The sequence below is a fragment of the Poecile atricapillus genome, chromosome 1 (genome assembly GCF_030490865.1).
Source record: "Poecile atricapillus isolate bPoeAtr1 chromosome 1, bPoeAtr1.hap1, whole genome shotgun sequence".
Classification (NCBI taxonomy): Eukaryota; Metazoa; Chordata; class Aves; order Passeriformes; family Paridae; genus Poecile; species Poecile atricapillus.
The window spans coordinates 62,601,378-62,624,678 of record NC_081249.1 but is presented as its reverse complement, the minus strand read 5'-3'; the positions used below and the strand labels follow the sequence as shown (position 1 = coordinate 62,624,678).

The 23,301-nt window shown below is 36.7% G+C and overlaps 1 protein-coding gene across 5 annotated transcripts in view; it reads right to left on the bottom strand.

Annotated features, from left to right (window-relative positions):
- Positions 1-23,301, bottom strand: part of FNDC3A (fibronectin type III domain containing 3A) — a 113,225-nt gene that overhangs the window by 55,790 nt on the left and 34,134 nt on the right. For 4 of the 5 annotated variants that reach the window (XM_058844679.1, XM_058844670.1, XM_058844688.1 and 1 more), the window contains exon 3: positions 18,644-18,719. The exons of the other annotated variant lie outside the window; for it this stretch is intronic. In XM_058844679.1, coding sequence (XP_058700662.1) covers positions 18,644-18,719 — 76 coding nt within the window. The remainder of the gene's footprint in view (positions 1-18,643; positions 18,720-23,301) is intronic. 5 annotated transcript variants of the gene reach the window in all.

The following is a 23,301-nucleotide window of genomic DNA, read 5'->3' as shown; positions in this document are numbered from 1 at the left end:
ATTCTACTTCACTAAAAAATGAAACAATGATTCAAAGATGTTAATGTAGAAATACAACACACACTTTGTGCTGTGCAGCCTAAACTATTAAATTACTCTGTTTAGTTTGCCAGCTTAGGGCAATGATTTAGTAACTGTGTGGAAGAGTTACATCTAGAAGTTGTTCACTCCCTCACAGAGTTCCAATTTAAATATTGGATGAACCATAAATCGCTGCATTTCAAAGGGAGTCAAATGTGATATACCACAGAGAGGCTTTGATAAAAATGTTATTATTCTTAGAAGAAAACTTATCTGCACTCATTCTAATCTAACTGCCCTGCATATTTGCTTAGCTTTTTCTTCAAGGAGAGCTTGATTTCCTAGCACCGATGCTAAGCAATACAGATCTGCAACTTTTTCAGACTAAAAATTATTATTTTAAATACTTGTTTAAATTTAATATTTAAATATTTATTGTGCATGCTGCCTAATCATGTTGCACTTGATTCACAACATTCAGAATAATCTACAATTTAATCATGTAACAGTTGTTACCACTAGAATTGGTGTTTTTCTAATCAGGTGGGCTTGGGTTTTTTTCCCCATATAGCACTGCAGACCAGAAGGTTAAAAAGTTAAGCACTGCTACTGACAGCTGCTTGTGGCTAAGAATGAAAAGCACTAGTCAGTCTCAACAGCTGGCAGTTCTTGATGTGTAGACAGTATCTTCTACAAAAGAATGTGTTGATCCAGAGAAGACAGATCTTGGAAGGAACAAGCATTAACTTCAACTTCCTCCCCCTGCCTGCCTGAGTGCTAAGAATAGTATTACATAGTATAATTACTTGTAAAAGCCTTTTCATCATTCTGACATTCAACTTATTACACTAAGAAATGGTTTTTTGTTTTTTGTTTTTTTTTACTTACCTGGCTACATTGGCTTGAAAGGAGAATGCATAATTATCTGGCACATTCCACTGTCTCAAAGCATGTGGCATTCAAAGAAGCCTCCTTTCCTTTACACAAATTTCTTAACATTACCCCTTCCCAAATTATTATGTGCACACACACATGCATACATGTATGTGTATATATATATACATATATATACAGACATACATATATAATATCCATAAAATGACTTGAATATGATTTACTGAATATAACTTATACAGATCTAATGTGCTGATTAAGAAAATCAATAGCATTCATATAGATGCTGGAACAATTTTACCAGATTCTAAGGTATGGTATTTTAAAATTATGGACAAGAGAGAAGAGTCCAGGGTTACATGAAAAGAAAAAAAAAAAGTTTGAGCAAACTGGGATAAATGTATCATATACAGTGTCAGAAAACACAGCAAAAAGTCGTATCAGAAAATGCTGCCAAGAAGAAATTCAGTGTCCAACTCAAGTTTTTATTTCTGTCCAAGGCAGATATCTCTAAAGACATACTATTCTGAGTCTCTGGAATCTACTAATAACAAGTACTTTCATTTGAAAACCTGGGTTTCAATCTAATTATATAAATGAATACAATGCAGATTCATATTGCCCATTTAAAATAAAACCACAGCAAACCAAAATTATTATTATTATTATAAATAGCTGAAATCCTCATATTATGTAAAATAAATACAAAACACATCTTTTTTTAAAGGGACCAGTTTGGGAGTGATCATACCTAACCAGAAGATATAAAACTAAGTCAGTAGGATGTGAGGTATTTCAGCTTTCTAGAAATCCCATAATCCAGGATTCTACATGTGTTCACAGAAGAGGGAAGTAGGTAAATCTATGAAGACACTGTCTCCACAACTAGAGTTCTAGGGTGCAAAAGAAGGGATAAATTTTTTTCTCAGTATAAGGTAAAAAGTTAATGTCAACTGATTTTTAAAAACCCTCCCACCCAACAGCTCTGTCTCACTGAAATTTTACTCTCTTAGATGTGGTTCTAGTATTAGGTGAGTCTGGTGTTCTGATCAGATAAAATGATTATTTATAACAATACTAAGCAATGGAAAGACTTTGGTCCTACAGGCCTACCTCTCTTCACACTCACTGCATACAATTATTTTTATGTCTCCATAGAGGTGTGAGGTGTTAAGTTCACATAAGTCCACCAACAAAGTTTCTAGCAACACTACAGTTCCACAAACAAATGTTCAAATGTAGGTTTCTTAATCATTAAATAGATTTTGAAGTAACACTTTATTACACAATTTTGTTTCAAATCATGAGTAGAGAAAACAATCCCTGAAGCTGACAATTCAAAAGATGACATTAGTGATGAGAAATCATTCTGTCATGCCACAAACTGTAGAGAACAAGACCCAGGCAAATTATACAGAAGCATATGACAAAAGAGAGACTTAAGAAGACCAAATTGAAAACATCTGATGTCATACACCTCACACTTTGCAGCATCTGAAGCAAACACTTGGCTTCAGCAGAGTGATTCACTGGCTGCCTCCAGAGGACAGGTCTCTGCTTCTGCACATTCACCACAACTTGCTCCTATTTAGGAGAGAGCTATGAGCACCAAACTAAGAAACGACCTGGGTTACTTCTGCTGGAGATGGACCACTAGAAACTGGAATGGAACACACTTAACTCCTTTAATCCAGGAGCTTCTAAGTGGAAAACTCAGAACCAGCCTTTAAAACAGGAAGCAGAACCCAGGACTTCACTTAAATCATAGAGAAATCCTCCTCACATCAACAGAAAAAGACAGCTTGCTTTCCCATGTATTTTCTCTCTAGAATCTGCTTTGGAGGTGAAGATGTCCATCTCCAAAAGACCAACTCAGAATTTCCCAGAGCCTCATGGCTAAGGGACACTGCTGGAATCAGGGAGCTACAGGTTTAGATTCTGTGGTACCTGCAGAACTCAGATTTTTTTTTGGTTGTGGATGCTTTAAACAATTTCCTGCTGATGATACTGTTTGCATTTCAGAATAAATTTAATACAGCCCAAGTAGACAAGCAGCCTTTCTTTTTGGAGAGACAGAAAGGCATCATTTATATACTGTCTCTATACTGTCTCTGTCTTTAATGTCTGTCTCCTGACTATCCCCTGCAGCCTCGTGTTTTGTAGCATTAGAGGCATGTAAGGAATTCCACAGTCGAAACAGGAGAAGCAATGGATTCTTTGTAGGTTTAGAGCATTATTTGGTGGGTGACCTGGGCTGCATCTGAGACTTCTGCAGCTAAATCTAAGTTACAACTAAGGTGGAATCCAAGCATCTTAAACATGACCCCTTGCTATCAGTTCTTTCCTACAGACATTTTTCTCTGTCTTTTCACTAATAACAAGCCTATGAATGCCGCTACAATAGGGGATGCTCTGAAGACAGTGGAAATAAAACTTTGACTGAAAAACTACTGATCTTGAACTCGTTATTATTGCAACTGACATGAAAAATACCTAAACATTTAGATTAAGGTTTCTGGTTCTGCTAATGACCTAAAGTCCACACACAAGAATTTTCATCTCCAAAAAGCTTTGCAGAAATTTGATCCCAAATTAATTAACCCCAAACCATGATACACATAAAAAAAGCACTGATATTGCCAGTCAGACTTAGCAACACAGAAGGGTGCAATGCTTGCTACAAACATCTGCAGCCTCTTCTACAGTGAAATGCTCCTAGTATACCACAAATCCCTTAACACTATCAGCCAATTTGCACTGCAAACCTCACATTTTACTGCTGAAAGTGACGTGAAAGTGGTTTTCAGGGTCTGCAATCCAACTAATAATAACTAATAATAAAGACTTTAAAATCTGTATGTTTTAAACATGTTTTGGAATTTGAAGTTAAAAATTTGGTCTTTTTGGTGTTTTTTGTGACTAAGACTTCTTGATTCTCCACAATGAATTCTTTACAGATCAGTTCAACAAGGCATTATTTTCTATAAATCTCAAGCAAGTTACCAGATATGGGAAATATGTAAGCTCAAATACTAAGAGCATCTATGACAGAGGCTTCTCTTGATAAAAAGCTTTTGGCAATGTTAATAAATATTACCAGAAAGAAAGTATCTGGAAAAGCAGTAAGCTGGGACCAGAAAAAAAGATAAGCCTATACCACTGCTGTCTTCTTTTCAAATTCAATTTGCTTTGTAACCAAATATGTTTTGGAAAGTAACACACCCACTGCTTTGGCATCCAAAATGAACCTGAAGCCAGAAAGAACTATGCAAAGAATCTACTTACTTGTGCCAAACAAGAAGCCAGGGATGAAACAACTAACTTGGCTTAGACATATAATGGTTGTCATTCCAAACCAGAAGAAAGGAAAAAAGACACATGCATACGATGGAGTTCCTTACCATCATGTACGGATCAATATATCCCTCTGTGAAGGAGCCGAGACAAGAAAATTGCTTAGTAGCTGTAAAGTAAATGTGCCCTTTGTGCAGAAATCTTTTTATTGTTTCACTATTGTCTGGATGCAGGAGATGTAAATTTTCTGTTGTTAAACCATGAGGGCTCGAGGCCTGAAAAACACCTCATGAATCAAGCCTATTCACCTGCAATTGCAATTTCATTCCTTTCCTCCCATTATCATACACCAAGATCCACCAGAAATGGATTCCATACAGAAGCCTGAAGACCAACACCAAAGTACTTTTATCCAAATGCCTCCCCACTGGACTGCTGTTCTAGAGCACCACTCTCCTATGTAATTATATAAATTTTTATTTCTTGTAATTATATAAAAGTATTTCACATTATTATACAAAAGTATTTCACAGGCATTTGATAGCAAACTGGACTCTAGACTAGCTCTGGCTTTATTTTTATTTTTTTTTAAATATTTGTTGTTTTCTACCAAAAGTAATTTTTAGCCAAGCAAATCAAGCTCTTCTATTTTCTTTTTATATTTTCTCCTGAATATCCTAACAGGTTTTTTTTGTAACACCTGGAGTCAGCTTCATTTCATTTTTTGTAAACATGAGTTATCAAATTACAGTTGAAATCTCAGCAGAACTCTTTAAAATGCTACTAAACATCCCAAGCTATACTGACAACTGTCCTGATGCATTTTATAATCATGCTAAGCTTTAAAGATACATTATACTGGAGATAATGTTTATCTTGTGAGTCAAATAGATAGCCTGCCTGCTTCTTCCTCCTCCTTATCAAGTTTCAAGTGAAGAGATCGCCATCTATAATTTATTAATCTAATGCATGACCTTGCATTGTATATAACTGCATTTCATACAGTTCAGTGGTACCATTCAAACAACACTCCTTCAGACTACAACTGCATGTTCTTGTCGATCCTTTACCACCTCTGGAATATGGATTTCCTGAGCTATTAGAGTTGTCTGAATGATCAGCTTTGCTGAAATACCAAGTATTTCTAGATTGTCTCATTAGCTGAAAGACACCCGAGTACATTGATTAATGAGTGAATAAGGAGGAATATATTTACATCCTAGGCTAGCTGTGCATCATGCTTTAACATTCAATCCTTTCCCATTTCATGCACAATTTAGAACATTTTAAAAAAATTGTTATACTGTGTCTGCTGAAGTTCTTTGGAAAAAGTCATCAAAAACATTCTGTTTTACGCTTTCAAGGAAACAGGCAACATGTAGGTATCTGGCCTCAAAACTCCTCAAGACTGCACACCTGCAATTCTTTCCACCTGCATTTTCTAGTCCTGTTTCCCACTGGCCCTCGCATCTGCCAAAACTATATCCTAAATACATGTAACCCTACACTACATTAAACCTCTTTTTCTCTGTGGGATGCTCCCAGGCAGGCACTTCAGATAGTTTTTTCAGCTCTCTAAAGCTGCACAGAAACATCTACTGTACTAATTGCCCAGACCCAGAGCACAGTAGCATCATACAAGAATATGATCCAGCAATGTACATTTATGTACTTCTGAAAAGAACTCCAAATCCAATACCCTTCTGTTTAACTACTGTCACCAACATGAGACTAGATTCTTTCCCATCAAAAATAATGGATCTGTTTTTCAGTTGAGAGGACAAGACTCAGTAAGTAAAAAAAAAAAAGACAACACACTGAAATTCTATGAACATAATGCACAATTGGAAGCTATTGTGGAGAAATCAGAGCTCTGTATTTGAAAGACCTGACAGTGGATGAACAGAGAAAGCTGTGTAGGCACATTAGAAATCTACTACGAGTCGTATCTTTGCTGAAAAGTGATGCAAGGAAACTTTGACGTGAATATAGCTGCAATTAAAATAAAAGGGTATTTCCAAGGTACATTTTCTTCCTGGTCATGCAATTTTTCCTTTTCCTAAGCATTAGAAGGATGTGGTAAGCATAAAACTGTATCTTTTACAAATATTTTATTGAAAATGCTACATAGATATCATGTCAGATTTACAACCTGTGTAGAAATGAACTGCTCTAAAACACATGGGCCAGAAGTGAAGAAGTGATCAAACCATCAATAATCAATCTCAAAAGCCTCATGCCTGACAGTCCTCTTGTATCCATTCATAGCACAAATCAAGGAAATGAACGGAAGTTAGTCTCACACCAGCCAGTCCTCTGCACCTCTGTGTGGTGGTCTTAAAGGACTAGCTAAAAATCACTAGAAAACTTAATTTTTGCGGTGAGATATGGACTAGGAGAAGGGCAAAACAGGCTCAAAACTTGAATAAAGAAAGTTTAGTAACAGAACTACAAGAATAAGAAACCAGAATAAAACTCCTAGAAACGTTTTTTCTCTACTGCCTAATTATTTTTTGTCTAACTGACAACACAGAGACAAAACTTAGTGGTTAAAACAGTATTAACTATACAATAATATTGTCATCAGTCTTTGTAGAGAAAGGAGTTTTCTTTTGTCATTTCATGGAGAGTTCTTTACAAGAAAAATAGTTTTCTCATGGCTTTTTATTCTGAGGGCAGCCACCCAGAAGAAAACTCTCTGCCATCATGCCCTCATCCCATTTTCACACCACTCTGAGGTGTGTTCATGGGCCATGAACTTAAGGGGTGTTATTTTAAGGATGAGTTACTCAAAGGCAAAGGTTTTCTTCATTTGTCTCTGTGATAATCTCTGGGAACAGAGGTTTTCTCCTTTTCTCCTTGAGGGCCAAGTGTCTCTATCAACTCTCACTTCTCTGCTCCACATCTCATGGGATCACAACCACTCTATCATTTACTCAGCTTCATTAATGGATACCCTTGCTCAGATTTACTCTTTGAAATACTTCATTCCCCCCCCAAATGCTCAAACTCCCAGCAGCCTCCAGCAGCCTCTCTTAAAGCCCTTCCATATGTTTTCCTTACTTTTCTAAAATACCTATCTATCACATTCTGATCAATATTTCAGCTCTCTTAACAGGTGATTTTTAAAACTCATTCATCTTGGAAGAAATTTAACTGGTTCCAGTTGTTTAGATTGCTCCTGTAACTTACTAAATATTTTCACTTATTAATGCATTGCATAGCCACCAGATGCTCCCCAAAACTGCATTGTCAGTAGTGTCAAACTCAAATGAGATACAGTCACTCTGCTTTTGACCCCAATTCAGACAAAAATTCTCTTTCAGAAAAAAACATAGTTCAGGTTCTCAAAGTCTCAAACTCAGCTTGGGCTTTAGGCACCCCAAGGATCTGCCTGCAGGGTAGCTTTATTTGTATGTTCTGTTACTCGAAATATAAGAGTAAAATGTCAGGTAAGATTTCAGATTTAACTGAATTTTAAATCTAGATAAGAGTCAAAGTACTTTTTTTTTTTTTTTTTTTTTTTTTTGGTAAATCTAACAGAATCTGATCCAAAATCTTTGCCTGATCACAAAACAAGAAACAAAATACAAAGTATATGGAAAGCATAACAGAAAGAATAAATACAAACTTAAATATGTTTCATATAATTTTCCAAATCTACCTGCTGCTTAAGAGCTTTACAGAGATGCCTCTTTGCTGCATAAACCAAAAGAGTTACCTCTGCCCAGAGAGTGGTACCTTTCAAAGCACAAACTCTTCAAGTCTAAAGCAGCTGAGGATGCAACATAATAGCACTTCACTTAAATGCTATCTTTCAGGAGTCTATTTTACAGGCAACTCGTTGGAAAAACAGAAGAGAGAGGCTGACCACTGTCTGTATATTAACTCCTTGTAAGAATTATTAATGAGCAATAATATTTACTACTGGTTTGGCACTTATAGTTCTTACTGCAGCTCTTTCTTCAGTTGCCTTGAAAGGCACATCCATCCAACCTCTGAACTGTGAAGATCATCCAAAGGAAACACATTATACAGAGTATTTATGAAAATGGCCCATATATAGAGCATCAAAGTGAAAGGATAAGGTAACTTTTGAGGAATGGACTACAAACTGAGAACAAGCAAAGGAGATAAAGCAGATCCTTACTGAACAGCTGATTAATCAAAAGGGAAAGAAGGTGGCATCATCTTCTCTAGAAGCTCCAGTATCATTAACCTGAGACTTATCTACAAATTACTGGATGCCATACAGTCACTTGAGAAAATCTGAAGTTCTTTGAATGATATCCTAGAGCACCTGCCCTACACAACTGAATTTTCTAGGACAACTGGAAAGCTCTTTGTAGTGTGAGAAAGAGCTTCTCTCTGGCATAAAAACAAAAACAAGAAGCGTGGATATAAGAAGAGCAGCGTGGATAGCTGTATTCACTTCCAATGAATTTGGCCCTTGCAACTTTGAAACCCCTTATGAATACACTGTTTCTTAATGGCTTTAAATGGCTGAACTTACTTGTAATCAGTCTTTAACTCACATTACACAGGAGCTGTTAATATTTGTGCACAGCTAGCCTATATGTAATGATCTTGGTTATCTTCTGTCTCTTCTTCCTTTCCCTCATTTGGATAATAAACTGCTTTATGTGTAAAATAGATTGCTGCATGTCTGCAAAAGGAAGAAGGGGAAGTTATATTACCATGATTTTAAATAAAGTTGAAAAGTGACATGATCATGTAAGTCATGCAAGCTGACAAAACCTCAGTCATTTCACAGACAGTCAAAAAAAGACAGCTATTAATTTACTATTAATAACACATGCACAGCCACATCTACCAAGCCATGTGCCATGTGCTGCTGAATCATCTATTACTATCAAAAGGAAAAAAAAAAGAAAAAAAAGAAAAAAAAAACAAGAAAAAAACCCCAGCAAAACTAAGGAACTAAGAACAGAGTTAAAAATATCTGGATTCTAAGTTACAGCATTTAGTTAGATATTACATTCTTGCAAGAACAGACAATACACTAGCCTTGCACAGGGGAAAATGAAGGAAAGGGAGACTAACCTCCTCGGTACCCAACAACTTTTGGTATCAGAGAAGGCACGGAGGCAGAGCAATGTCAGCTTGTAAGTTTGCTGGCATGGTTGTGACAATCTGGGCATGTTCGAGGAACTGGCTCTGTTTTGAGGAATTCTGGAAAACAATAGCCATGAGAGTTTCTCCACAACTATGAAGACTGTTTTCCTTCCCAGTGCCTCTGCAACCCTTCACAACTATCAAGGGCCTGGCAGTGGCGCAATAAGGCAGCCATGACTACAAATGGGACAAGAGTAAACCAAAATCAATTCAGAGCTATTTCTTACTAACAGTGATTGTGGGATAGAAGTCTGAACAGTTTGACAGCTACAACTATACTTCAAGAATGCAGCAATACAATTTGAATTGCACTATAGCGAGCTCTCCTGAGGTTTCATCTAAAAACGGACAGCATTTTCCAACAGATGACACACCAGCCTGTATTCATGCTGTACATGGTTGTGAAAGAGGATCCAGCAAAAGGTCTTTATGCACAAAGTTCTAGCCTTTCCATTTTCAAGACACTCAGTACAAAGCCCATTTAAAAACATTGTTTTAGTTTCTACAAAATAAAAGCACCATTTGTTTATAAATAATCAGGTAATGAAATTAAGGAACTTCTTCCACTCTTTAATGTTAGTAATCCTCATGAATCTTTATTACTTCAGTTAACCAGCTGAGGTTTGTACATTAAGTGAAAATATTAATAATGTCCATAGCTCTAATTTTTTTTTTTATTTAATTCATACTGCTTACATTAGACAAACTTTTTACTGAGAGAAAACTATTAACTACTTCAACTTACTAGAAACCAAGAAGAAATCCTACCAATTTTTCCCCTTCTTTCCCCCCCATGAAGCAAGTAATATAGGGCTATTTCCTTCCCATCAACAGCATAGTCAGAGAAGAAATCAGATTAACTGACTGCAGTGCCATGAGACTATTACAATATTGCCAGACACAAACCTGTCAAGCCTTACATGCTTCATACAGGGCTCATCCAACTGATTCCACACTGAGGCAAAAATAGCACCTGAATCCCAGCAGCTTGAGTTAATACTTCCCAGCCTTGGGGGCTAGACATGTCTGACTAGAGTAATGGAAATCAGCTTTTAGGGGCATTCTCCAGCTGCAACCTAGGGCTGTAAATTCATTCCCAACATGCACCTCCAAGAACCAGTAGCATCCTTGTAGAATGCAATGTTAGATGCTCATGGAAATGGATGAGCTCAAAGAGTTCAGTTGCTTGAGGACAAATACATTCACTGAGGGTACAACTGTGAATCAACACACCTAAATGAGGCACTTTCAGGATGTAGCCTTATTTATTTCAGCTTATAATAGTCAGGTTTTTGTTCCAAAATGAAGACATCTCATTTAGGTATCTAAAATTATATGTCTGCGTGCAAGTTAGGACTTTAAACTCCCATTATAGCAAGAGGAGACCTAGTTGGTACAGACAGTGGAGCCTGGAGAGCTATTGAGTGCAAACTGATGTCAGCTGAAAAGCACTGAGTGTACTACCTAGTGACTAAATCTTCACTAGTTTCAATGGGAGCTTAGATCCAAGGCCACATATAGAAGCACACATTTAGACACCTAAAATTAGATTACTTCAGTATGCAGCTGAAGCACTGATATTTCAAACAAATGTCTCCAGAACCTTCCTACCGTCAGGCTGAGTTTGCAGTGTGGAGATTGCAGTGTAGTGAAAAGAAGGAATAAAGGAGAAGATTAAAGAAGGTACAAGGGAGGATTAACTGATCTGAATATACAGGAAAATCAAAGAGGAAAAGGAGAACCTGACTGAACACCTTACAATGAATATAGTACTTTATGAACTCACATCTCAGAATGCATGAAATAAGATAGAACAAAAGTTAAAAAAGTATCTATTAGAAGAATGACAAATAAGCAAGGCAAAAAATGTTAGACATACTTTATCCACATAAAGATATTAATCCTATTTAACACATTTTAAACATAAATCAATGACAGAAAACTGTTTTTCCTAAAACACACTACAGTGAACATCATGACAGATACGAATTAATGCATTTCCTATTTTTCTTTAATTTGCTACTGCAGAAGAAGACAAAACAAGTCTAGTTTGCTTTTTAACTTTAACCAAATTAAATTTGTTCTAGGAATAGAATGTTTTATAAGTCTAGTATTTATAACACTAACAAAGTAGGCACAACAGTAATATGAGCTGCTCTGGCAGAAAAGCAGCATGATAAAGTAAGTTTTTCCAATAACAGCTTCTTGTGTCATCCCTGCCTGCTTCTTTAATGGCTCGATGAGGCTGGGACCACAAAGACCTGGTCAGTCATCAGAATTAGTGGAGGATGAGGTCAGGCAGTTCCCAGAGAAGATTGAGGGAGCTCTGTTTTGAGGTTAATTCTCATGGTCACTCTCAGAACAGAGAGAGGCCAGTCTAAAGAACAGAATTCTGGATTGCTGTTTTATTCTTGTCAGGAGGACAACCTTGTTTTGCACTACTTTGCAATTTTCATTGAGTTAGTACAGCAAATTTGAAAGATGGTCGTGACTCTTGAAGACTGCCTCTACCCTACTGCAAGAGGGCCTACAGAATCAAGGAGATATGTCTGAACCTAGCTTTAATTCAGCAGTTGCACTTGAAGAGCCACAGCAGCAGGGCTTACAGGCAAGTTTTACCTGCCAGTAGTACTTGACTTACGAACTGGACTTGTCCTATGTGTCAAAGCTAACACATGAGCATTCTACATGCACTGCAGTGAGGGCTTAAATCCATCATTATTTCTTTACCTTACCAAAAGGGTATTTGCCATATCTCAAATCCAATTTTTAGGCTAACCTACCAGTAAAATGTAGAAGGGTTAAGTCTTCAACAGTATTTGCAAGGGCATTCATGCACCCTGTTTATCAATCTTAGCTATAAAAAGTGCAGCTCCTACTTAAAATTATTTTGGAATGAGAAAGCTCCAAATCAAGCTGCTACAACCACGCTTTGTGACCACTTTCCCTCATCATCTTGTTTCAATACAGAATGGAATTATGTCTCCCTGCAGTCATACTCCCACATAGCTGGTCAATACTAATATTGAGTGCAGACACCTAGAAATAAAAAAAAACCTTTAATTTTTAAAAAAATGGTGTATATTGAAGGCCACTACCAAACAGATGTGCTTTAGAGTTAAGCTACTCCTACAGACTCAGCTCTGACCCTCTGCATGGACACCCTTAAGCAAAAGTTAATTAGCTGCAAATCATTCTAGCTTGCTCTGACCCCATAATTTCAGTTGATTTGTCTTAGCTTCCCTCAATGCCTTTTATAGCCCTCTAAACATTTCCAGTGGCATTCCTAAAATTAATACACAGAAAAGGATGTTAATCTAAGTATCAATATCTTTAGTCTTCTACACAGAAGGAATGGAGATGACAACTGAAATAATTTACCATTTAGGGTGAGGTTGTTTTGAGGGATTTTTTTAGATTTTTTTTTTAATGAACTGATACACAAAACCTTACATCTGTGTTTTCAGAAGGCTACTGTAGAGAGAAGCTGCAAAGCATCATTGAAGATGAAAAGGAAAGCAAATAACACATGTTGTCATGCAGCATTTCAGTATTTAGAAATGAGAAACAGGTAAATGGAAACAAGGATGAAAAATTAGTTTCTTCTCAGGGTACAGAAAGAAAAAGAACACCCGGAGCAGCTTCTCTGGCTGGCTTCAGTAAGCTGTTCTTAATGGAAGTAGGAAAACCAAAGCGCCAGACCTCTGTAATACACATTTGGGTCAACTTGTAAGGGGTTCATTATTCAGGCTATTAAGCTACCTAGAAGACTAGATATGCTCTAGGAGAGAACTCTTGTTAATAGTGTTTTATTGCTTTTGCTAGTTTGTTTCATTACTAGACAGCTGCATATTTAAATAAATATTCTTTTATTCCTAAACTTTGCCCAATGCTAATGTGGATACCGAGTAATTTAACAAACAAGATACGGTATTTCTAGAGGTGATGTCAACCTTTAAGTCTATAAATGCAACCACTACTGCAGTGCTAAGTATCTTTGTACATTCTAAAATCACCACAGAATGACAGCACACACTTCCTCCACTTACCATGGTGGTTTAGGATTTGATAATAAGCTATGGTGGTTTTGTAAGGGAATCATCTCCCAATGACCATTAGCAACTAACAAAGTCCCTTCTCAGGGGTCTGTGGCAGCATGTACAGAATTTATGATAGGTCTTTAACCACTTCCATTATTAATAAATCGTTTTAAAATAAAACTCAACACCAAAGAACAAGATGATACTTGAACAAGATAAATCTAAGGTGTTCGGCTTCAAAAATACTTAAATAGTAGTTACTTTCAGATTTTAAGATGCTCAGTTTGGCTACTCAAACACTATCTGTAAACAATCAAAACCACAACAAGCCTGACAGCAGAAAAGAGTAGAAAATAGATTAAAAGCTGCCCTGCAGAAAACTTGGGGATACTGGTGGATGAGAAACTACACACAAGCTGGCAATGTATACTTGCAGCCCAGACAGTCAACTATATCTTGGGCTGCATCAAAAGCAGCATGTCCAGCAGGGTGAGGGAGGTGATTCTGCCTCCCACCTGGAGTCCTGGGCTCCTCAGCACAAGACAGACATGGACTCGAAGAGAGCCAAAAAAATAGCCAGAAGGTTGGAGCATTTCTCCTGTGAAGACAGGATGAGAAAGTTGGGGTTGTTCAGTTGAAAGAAGAGAAAGTGCTGGGGATACCTTACTGCAGCCTTTAATTATATACAGGGTTTTATAAAATAGATGGAGAAAGACTTTTTAGCAGGGCCTATTGTTACAGGCCAAGAGGCAACATTTTAAACTGAAACAGAGTAGGTTTAGATTGGATATAAGAAAGAAATTTTCATGAGGGTGGTGAGGCATCGCCACAGGTTTCCCAGAGAAGCTGTGGAGGCCCATCCCTGGATGGATGGATGGACACTGGATGTGGCTCTGAGCAACCTGGTCTAGTGGAAGGTGTCCTTGCCCATGGCAGAGGGGTTGGAAATAAATGACCTTTGAAGATCTCTTCCAACCCAAACAATTTTGTGATTCTGTAACAGTTTTATTCACAAAATATTCTGGGTAATGGGCAGGTTTGGTTTTGCAAAGCTCAATGATCTTAGAAGGAACTGAAGTTTGTGTTTCACTACTGTAGTCTCAGAATTGATGTATCTTTTTTTCCTCTTGACTTCCTTGAAAACACTTTTCAGAAGAATTTATTTCTTATTTCAAAGCGAAAAAACTAGGTTAAGCTTGCTTAACTTTTATCCCAGAGCCTAACCTTAATACTGATACTTCATTTAATTTCAAAGCATGAAGCATTTATGACTCATTCTAATTTACATAAGTCTTCTTATTCTATTATGAAAATGGCAATTTTCCTTTGCAGAGACATATAGAACATGGTCTCTCTTATTGTGTCAAGTAACATTTAATAGCCTTTAGCTGTAACTTGGGACTGGTACAAAATGTCCTCAAGATGAGTCATCTTCATTCACTTATTCTGTAATAGGAAAATTCATGAATGAGTGATCTGCAGTAATTCACTTCTACAAAGAGAACCCATTCATACATTTCAAACCTGGTTTTCTGAATCACTGTAATGTAGCTGATTATTTCATATTAACAGAAGAAAATTTTGGCTTAAGGAAAGTTTCCACAGAAGTCTGTGTATTCCTAGTATATGAGAAAATTTTCATAGATTTAAAAGACTCTTTAGAAAATAAACATTTTGGTCTAACACATGGTTACACAGACAGATATGTTCCTATCTATCTAGCAAGAAATGTATGGTGTTTTTGTAAAGTTAGAGACTGACAAATTGTTTAAATTGAAGCTGCGTCAAGGGGGAGCATGAGTTGTCACTGTCTGACAAATCACTAGGCAGGCAAAGAAAATATTTTATAATATCTGAAAAATATGGCCATTGGCACACAGAAGTGCTCAATCAAAGCTGTATTTAAGTCAAAATACAGACAACAGAAACCCAACTATGATCTAAGACTGCTAACTATAGAAATATAAAGTAACCATGCTTCTTATTCTACGGAAATAAAGAATAAAACACATTTTTGTTCATTAACAGGTCACTAAAATAAAGGAATGGAATTCACCAAGGATAAAGGGTCCCTTAATTATCACTGGTCTTTTGCCATCCTTAGGAGATTTCAAACCAGGAATTATTCATAGGAGTCTTTTCATTCAATATTCCACTGCCATGGAAGAAGACCACATTAAGAAGATGCTTCTCACTTAATGTAGTTCCAAACCAGCCAAAGCTTTTCAGATCACCTGTGAGAACAGACGTGGTAAGTCAGTACGAAGACCTGTGTGTAAATGCAGCATTTTCTTCAGAAGTGTAGTTCACAGAAAATGCATTGCGTGCTTCTCCATTAATTAGTACTTTAAGTTTTCATTACTTCATTGACTCAAGGACAGTTCTAAACTTCTGTTTATTCACACCTCTCCTTTCTCCTGAAGAGACACTCATCATTTTCAGGTTGAGAAATTTCAGCCTATGTACAGTGTTGCCAAAGTAAGGACAATTCTCGTTAAAAATAGAATAGATGACAAGAACAGCACGAAGATTGACAGAGCATCTCCATGTTTCCAACAGGCAAATATTTGATGCAAGAAAACACAACATTATGGTTAGATTTATTAACAATCCACATTGACTTCAGCAGACAGCCAAATCTCAAGGTGAACTGACCAGCAATAAAGCACATGAGAGATTTAGAATTATCTGAGGAAGCGTGACTTACTGAATCATTCAAACTAATGAATCTGGCTATCTGCACTGCTATCTGGGATCCATAAGCAGCTTGCAACTTCTCAACTTCCACTCATTCATTTTAGTACTACATTTACATAATTTCAATTTTTTATATTATACATCACTGAAAAAACTGCATATGTGTTCTTTGCAGAGACTTTTAAGTCAGAGAAGAGTATATAAAAATGGGTAAATATTTATAGGAAAAACTAAGACTGAAAAAAAAATTAAGAAACATTATAATGACTAAATTAACTTCCCACTGATTGCATTTCCACTAAATTTCAGCCATCTTGTCCTTCTTCATACCTTTCTAAAAATAAACATCTTTTTACATTTATCCAAACTATTCTCATTATATATTTACGCACTTTCGACTATGATTTCACCTAACAACTGAGTGCATACAGTGAAGAAAAAACCAAGGAACTGATGTGAGCTTGCTTACTTTCTTACATTCAAGACAATGCAATAGACTCCTGAAGCTGTAAACCCATTTTGCAGACTGTAATCCATTTTGTAGACAAGTCAAGGGCAAACTATGTTTGAGAAGTTGTGGCAGAACAAAAAGGACCAATACCAAATTACTCTCTATAGTTTACAACATCTAAGATAGTTTATTTTATACTAATCTCTACACAGAAAACTAAACAGTAGACATTTCTCATGAGCTGCAATACATATAATGAAAAAGGAACAGCATCAATTACTAAGAGAATTTCTTCTTTAAGGTAGACAGACCCAACAACCCAAAAGGTAGAAAGATCCATTGGCATAGCACTCAAAACCACAGAAACATCTCAGAAGTGGCAAGAATGGGCCAGAAAAGCAACATTCAAAAGATCAGGTGCAACTCAGGTTCTGTATGAAGATTACTGAATTCACAGATACGAAAATATCTTTATGCCCCCTATTTTACTACCAACTATAATCCACAATTTCATGTCCAGGAAAGGGGAAGGACAAGAATAATATCTATGTGACAGGAGGTTTGCAAAAGCTGTGGTACTGATACGAGATGTAGTTTTCCAGATTGCAGTGCCATTTTTCAGGGACGTTGTAAAGACTGTACCTCAGCTTACACTTAGTGAGTCCCAAAAACAATTGTCTAGTAACTTGCTCACTTTCATATGTAAAGGATGAAGAAATCCCCAGCTGAATCAAATCACAATAGCAAGCTGCCTACTCCAAAAACAAGAGGCACCAGGCAAGGATAAAAGCTGTACCATGGAAGGTTAGAACCATATCTGTAAGGATATGATCTTAGCACTTTTGCAGTTCACGAAACACTTCCTGCTTTGAAGCCAATCATGTCAGGGAAGTGTCAATTCATTCTCCACCAGTAAGACCACTTGGTAAATCAAAAATTAGAACCAAACGTGCAATGCATGCCCCTCCCCTCAGTATTTTATGCAATAGAAGCAAAATAGATCTTATCTGTCCTTTAACTTGAATTGCAAGACAAAAATAATTATATTTCCCTCACGTACTGTCAGGTAATAATTACATATCATGTTTCAAATAAACATGAGCTGCAACACTGATTCATTTGGGCTCAAAAGACGCAAGAATACCTTGCAATCGGCACGAAGTTTTGAAATATGGTGCTAACAGACATGTAAACTTTAAGAACTGTCAGTATAAACTTAATTACCAGCTAAGGCCTCCTTTGAATCAGTTATTTTGTAGCCAAAGGACCTGCCTATGACACTGGAAACCAGACCTTTCAATTCTTCTCAGACTGGAGAGAAGCAAGAAAGGAGCTGGAAAATATTTGCTTCAAATTCCCAGAACAGTATCGGTTAGAGCAGGGCCAACATCCAGACAAAAAATATAAGGTAGGATTCATCGGCCAGGATGATGACAAACAAAAATGTAACCTCAAAGCTGAATCTGTGGATACTCTCTTACAACACAGTAAAATGATGTTCTATGTAGCAGCAATAGCTGATTGCTCATTTCTCGCAGTACCTTCTAGACATGCTTAACTGGTAACTATGGTCATTTGGAATAGAAAACGACATCCAAAGTGACCATTGCATAAGGGGATGCTATGCTTACATGAAACATTTGTATTTTGAAGCTGCACTTGCTAGAACTCAGAAACAGTGCAATTTGGCCCGTAGAAATAATGAGAAACTAGGTGGGATAACTGTCAGGGAAACAATGATAACAAAGAATAATAAAAACCCCTAAATGCAAGCCATATTAACAGTTGTAGTTTTTAATTTGAGGTCTGTGAAAGAAATGAGCTTAGTCAAAAGTTGCTACAACAGCCTCTCTGTATTTGCTTTGCAATCTGAAGGTGTTCTTCTCCTCTAGAAGGAATTTAATTTCATCTAATATAACGTACAAAAAAGTACTTGGTTTATGGTAGCAAAATCAAAATCCCAATGATCCTTACAACATAATCTTCTGGGTCTTTAAGCAGCTCTTGTATTTAAAATAAATGATGTCATTCTTTTACTTTCACCACAAATTGCCTTTTATTAATCCTGATTCAGACTCAGAAAATATTAAAATAAATTTATCAACTTTACCTGTAATGCACTGAAACTGTCCATCTTCTCTTCTTATTGTAAATGCTTCCCCTGGATTAACTTGCACAAGAATAACCTTAAAAATAAAAGAGTGTTTACAACCATTACACAGGAATATGTTACAGAAGTCTGGCATGTGCAAAAAAAGAAGTTTTACTGGGAGAAAAACAATTTTTTTTCTGGTTAGTAAATACAGTATTTTTCACTTCATACTTCTTGCTGTCTTCATCCCACAGAGAAAGAGATAAGAGCAAGAACAAGCACAGATATTTTTAAACCAACATTTTTTGAAGAATGAAGGATGGAATAACAACTAAGCAAAATAGTACCTGTACAAATTTTATTTTCTCAACTGCTTGGTATAATTAAAAAGCTATTTGTACAGCTTAAATTATTTCAATAAATTGCATTAACTTCAACATTAATCAAACCATTACCTAAACTTTTAGAAGGAAGCCTAGGATTCCCAGTGTTTGACATCAACCACTTGACAAAGTTTTCAATACAAGGAAAATACTGGGTCATGTCCTTCTTTACATGACCCAAGCATATCTGTACATTCATTAATGATAAAAAAATACTAGAAGTCATGATAAAGTAAGTGCACTAGATGCCCAGCATGAAACAATATGTATAATTTTATTTGTGGAAAGCTGGTTATCCTAATTTTGTAAACCTAAGCAATGCAGAAATTATAGCAAATCACACAGCAGCCAAAATAAACAGAGAAAGTCTGTACCAAAGTAGAAGCCCATTACAATTTCAGATTTCTGTATTTTTATTTGAAACCTGCCTTTCTGTGGGGAAAAGAAGTTTGTAAACATGAAAAACCTAGCTAAAACTATGAACAAAGGAGAGAAAACCTTAAAAAAGTAAAAGAGCAGGTGCATTTTATAATTTCCTTTCTGGACAGAACTTTCTTCAGTCTTGCTTGCACACGTGTAAATAGAGCCTATGTCCTCCTCCCTCTACAAATCAGAAGGAAAGAAATCTTTATAAACACAACTCTTGAGCATTATATCCAAAAATTTACTTTGTTAAGTTGCTAAAAGAAAATAAAATCTTCCATGTTCACAAACACAAAACCAGAACTGGAAGCTTGAGTGTTACTCATTTTAGGAATACCAGAGACAAAAGAAAAGATAAGAAAATGGCAGAAATCATAGGAATTTCTCCTTTTCTGGTGGAGTAATTTCACAAATTATAAAGATGGCAAGTTCTAACTTCTAATACTAACATATTGATGAAATATGACAGACATTCACATTTTCAAGTTTGGGCTGTGTGATTCAACACTGATTAACTCATGTTTGAGCAAGCACTTTAAAAATATTATCTTGTTTCACATGTTTTTTCTAGAAGCTTTAGGCTGTTTGAGAAAAAACAATGAATTATATCAATATTTACATTTTATCAATCTAATAAATGTTCCAGATCTTCTGAAGTGTGGCTCAATGTAAAATTCACTAAGAGTCAGTATTCATAATATAATCTAAACAAGATGATTTTAGTAATGAATTTCAAAGAAGACTTAAAGGTTTTCAGAAAATAGTGTATTGCCAGAGTTTATTTTGAAGTGTTTGAAGGTAGTATTTTAACAGCTGGCTATTATCACCTTCAGAATGTGATGAAGGAGAGAAATATGAACAGATGAGTTCATACAATTTCTTTTTTGGACTCCCCAAGCAGGCATAACTTTTTGAAGACGTATTTCATTGAAATACTCTTCCTTCTCCTAGAATTGAAAATTTTAGCTTGAAGTTTAGACTGGAATAAAAGTACCTAAAAGCCTCATGGTACATGAGAATGTCTCTCCATCTGTTACGTGTGGGCTGGATAGCTACATTTGCCCACCTCTTTTGGCTGATTTAGGTGCCCAAACTCCTGGGAGGAGCCATTCTGGCTACAGTTGACGCGTCAATCTGTACCATTCTCAGCTCAAGATTCTTGGTCACCATCATATGAACCGTGAGAAGCAGAAAAGCTTTAGGGTGATGGCTGGCCCTTTTAAAGTAATAGGGAATGTGAGTTGACTGGTATTCCCAGTTGTTCCTATTTATTCTGTGTGAGTGCCTGAGATTGGTAATCTAGATAATAATGTTGTCTTGGGAACCTGCTGGCTTTCCTCTCCCAGACCTCTTGCTGCAGGCCATCCAAACCTGAGGCTCCAGCTGGCAGAGCAGATTTGAGCATGGGAATACACATGCTGGCCCAACTGCAGCAAGTGGGCCCTCTGCCTCCTGGTTTTGTGTTAAATCAGCTTCTTCCATGTGAGCACCTTTGTTGCTCACTTCAGAGCAGCTCTGAGAAGCTAAAGGCTCAGCACAGCAGCCATGGTGCAACAGTGAGACAGGCACTGTTTAGCAGCAGCAACAGGTAAACTGATGGAATCCAGCACCATTCCAACACTCAGGACTGCCATCAGATTTTCACATCTTTGATGACATCTGACTGCCAATCCAAAGGGTGGGGAGATGAACCAACTTAACATAATTTAATTAGATCTCAGTTCTCAGAAACAGGAAATAGAGTGGTTTTTGTCAATGGACAATTAGCCTACTCAAGGCCTGACTGTATTTCATTGACCCCCAGTTTCAGCCTTACTTTTATATAGAGCATTCACATTTTTATTTTACAATTATTACAAGGTAGGCTGTGTATGCTGCCAAGTGTGTCAAAAGAGATTCTGAATCGGGGCTGAAGAAATTTCAGAAGTTTCATGAACTCTGGCTTCAACAGTCTTTGTGTTGAGGCAGTGTATGACCAAAAGTGATTTCTGGACCAACCATCGAGTTGAACCCCATGGAGTGATCACAGCCTTGAGAAGAGCATTTCTGATACTCTGCACCTCAGTAGATATAGTTTGAAATGAGAAAAATTAAAGCTATGCAGAGAAAGATTTGTACCTTTCTGGTTAGAATAGATAGTACAAAAGACTGTCACTCACAGGAACTCCTCTTATCTAATAAAGTCTGCAGCACATAATGAAGGGTGCAAGATAATTTTTCTGAAGGAAAATGTAACATGGATTTTACACAGCATCATGTTCTAGGTAAAAAAAAAAAAAAAAGAAAGAAGAAAAATAAAACTATGAGTTGCTTATTTATAGCTTTTTCATCTTATTTGAGGTGCCTTTGTGCAGGCTTGCACACCCCATCAGCCAACATGTTACTTCACACACTCTGACATCAGTACTTCTGAAAACCAGGGCCTATGTCTTTCACACTGAATATTCTAGATCTTGACCTCCTTCCTCTTCTGGGGTAAACATTCAAATTGGCTTGAACGAAGAGAAAAACTTCGGAAAAATCTGATGGTTCGGCCTCTCTGCCTCAATCTTTTTTGTGACAAATTCTGTTGCTTTACTCAGAGCACCTAAAGTTCTGCTACCCAAAGGCTGACATGCATTCTATCCTGCGCCTGCTCCTCCAAGATAACTATGATACTCAGGAAAAAACCTCATTTGTGATATGTCAGTCTCAGTGGGAAGCACCTTTAGAATGGGCACCTTTCAAGGGCTATTTCTCTTACTAAATCAAACACTAATTGAGAACTTCATAATCTTAACAAAATAATTTGAACTTAGGATACTGAAGCCTTGATATAAGTTCTAAAATCATACAAGCACTTTTAAAGCACAACCAACTATAACAGAACCTAATACAATTTAAAAGTGCAATTTCTGAATGCTATCAGAATTTTCACTCAATGTATTTTTGTCTCAAAAACGTGTTAAGACATTACCCTTAAGAAATAGGGGTATTAGGTCAACTAGTTCTATGTCACTTCCACTGTGACTATAAATTGTTTCCTTTAAGCGGTTGTTTAATGATGATCCACATAACCTCAGTACAGTTCTTGATGAAAACCAATAAAAAATCTCCTTCCAGAGATTAGCATACAAGTTGACAATACAAGAGTGCAGACATGCACTTATGTTAAAAGCAGTTCTTGCAAAAATAAAAAGGTGGACACTGAACGGCTGAAGTTTGAAATACCTGAAACATCAGTTGTCAAAACTATCAATTTTAGAAGTGAAATTTCACACTTTTCAATGGTACTTTATTTATTCTGCATAAGCAACTTTAGAAGATAAATCCAAACCAAGTGAGTAACATACTAAGCTTTGTAGTAGTTTAATTTAATTATCCGGATTGGCAAAGACCTCCTAACAAAAAGCCTTCTAACAAAACTAATAATGCCATGTATTAGAAAGCTCAGTGTGCATTTCCTGAAAGTGCTGTTTGAACTCAGGCAGAAACTGAAGCCAAGCAAGAACATAGGAAATGACCTGATGGTCTGGGTCAGCAGCCCATCTAGCCAAGCACTTTAACATATCATATGCTGTTTAAGGAGAGTATGTGAACCAGGCCACTTCCTGCAGTCCATTTATCTTACTGTCCATATGTTTGCTAGAATCTTTGAGTTCACTTACAATTTGAATTGCCTCCACAACCTCCTATGGCAGGCAGTAAGTTCCTGAAATTTTATTTTTAGACATTTTAAAGCCATCTCCTACTACTTATGTGCTCCCTAGATTCTGTGCTGTGGGGTATGCTGAAAAACAGTTCTGAATTAATTTCCTCCACCTTCTTCAGTATTTTTTAAATATTCCCATCTCTTTGTGCCCAGTCTGCAAACCAAGGGGTTTTAGTATT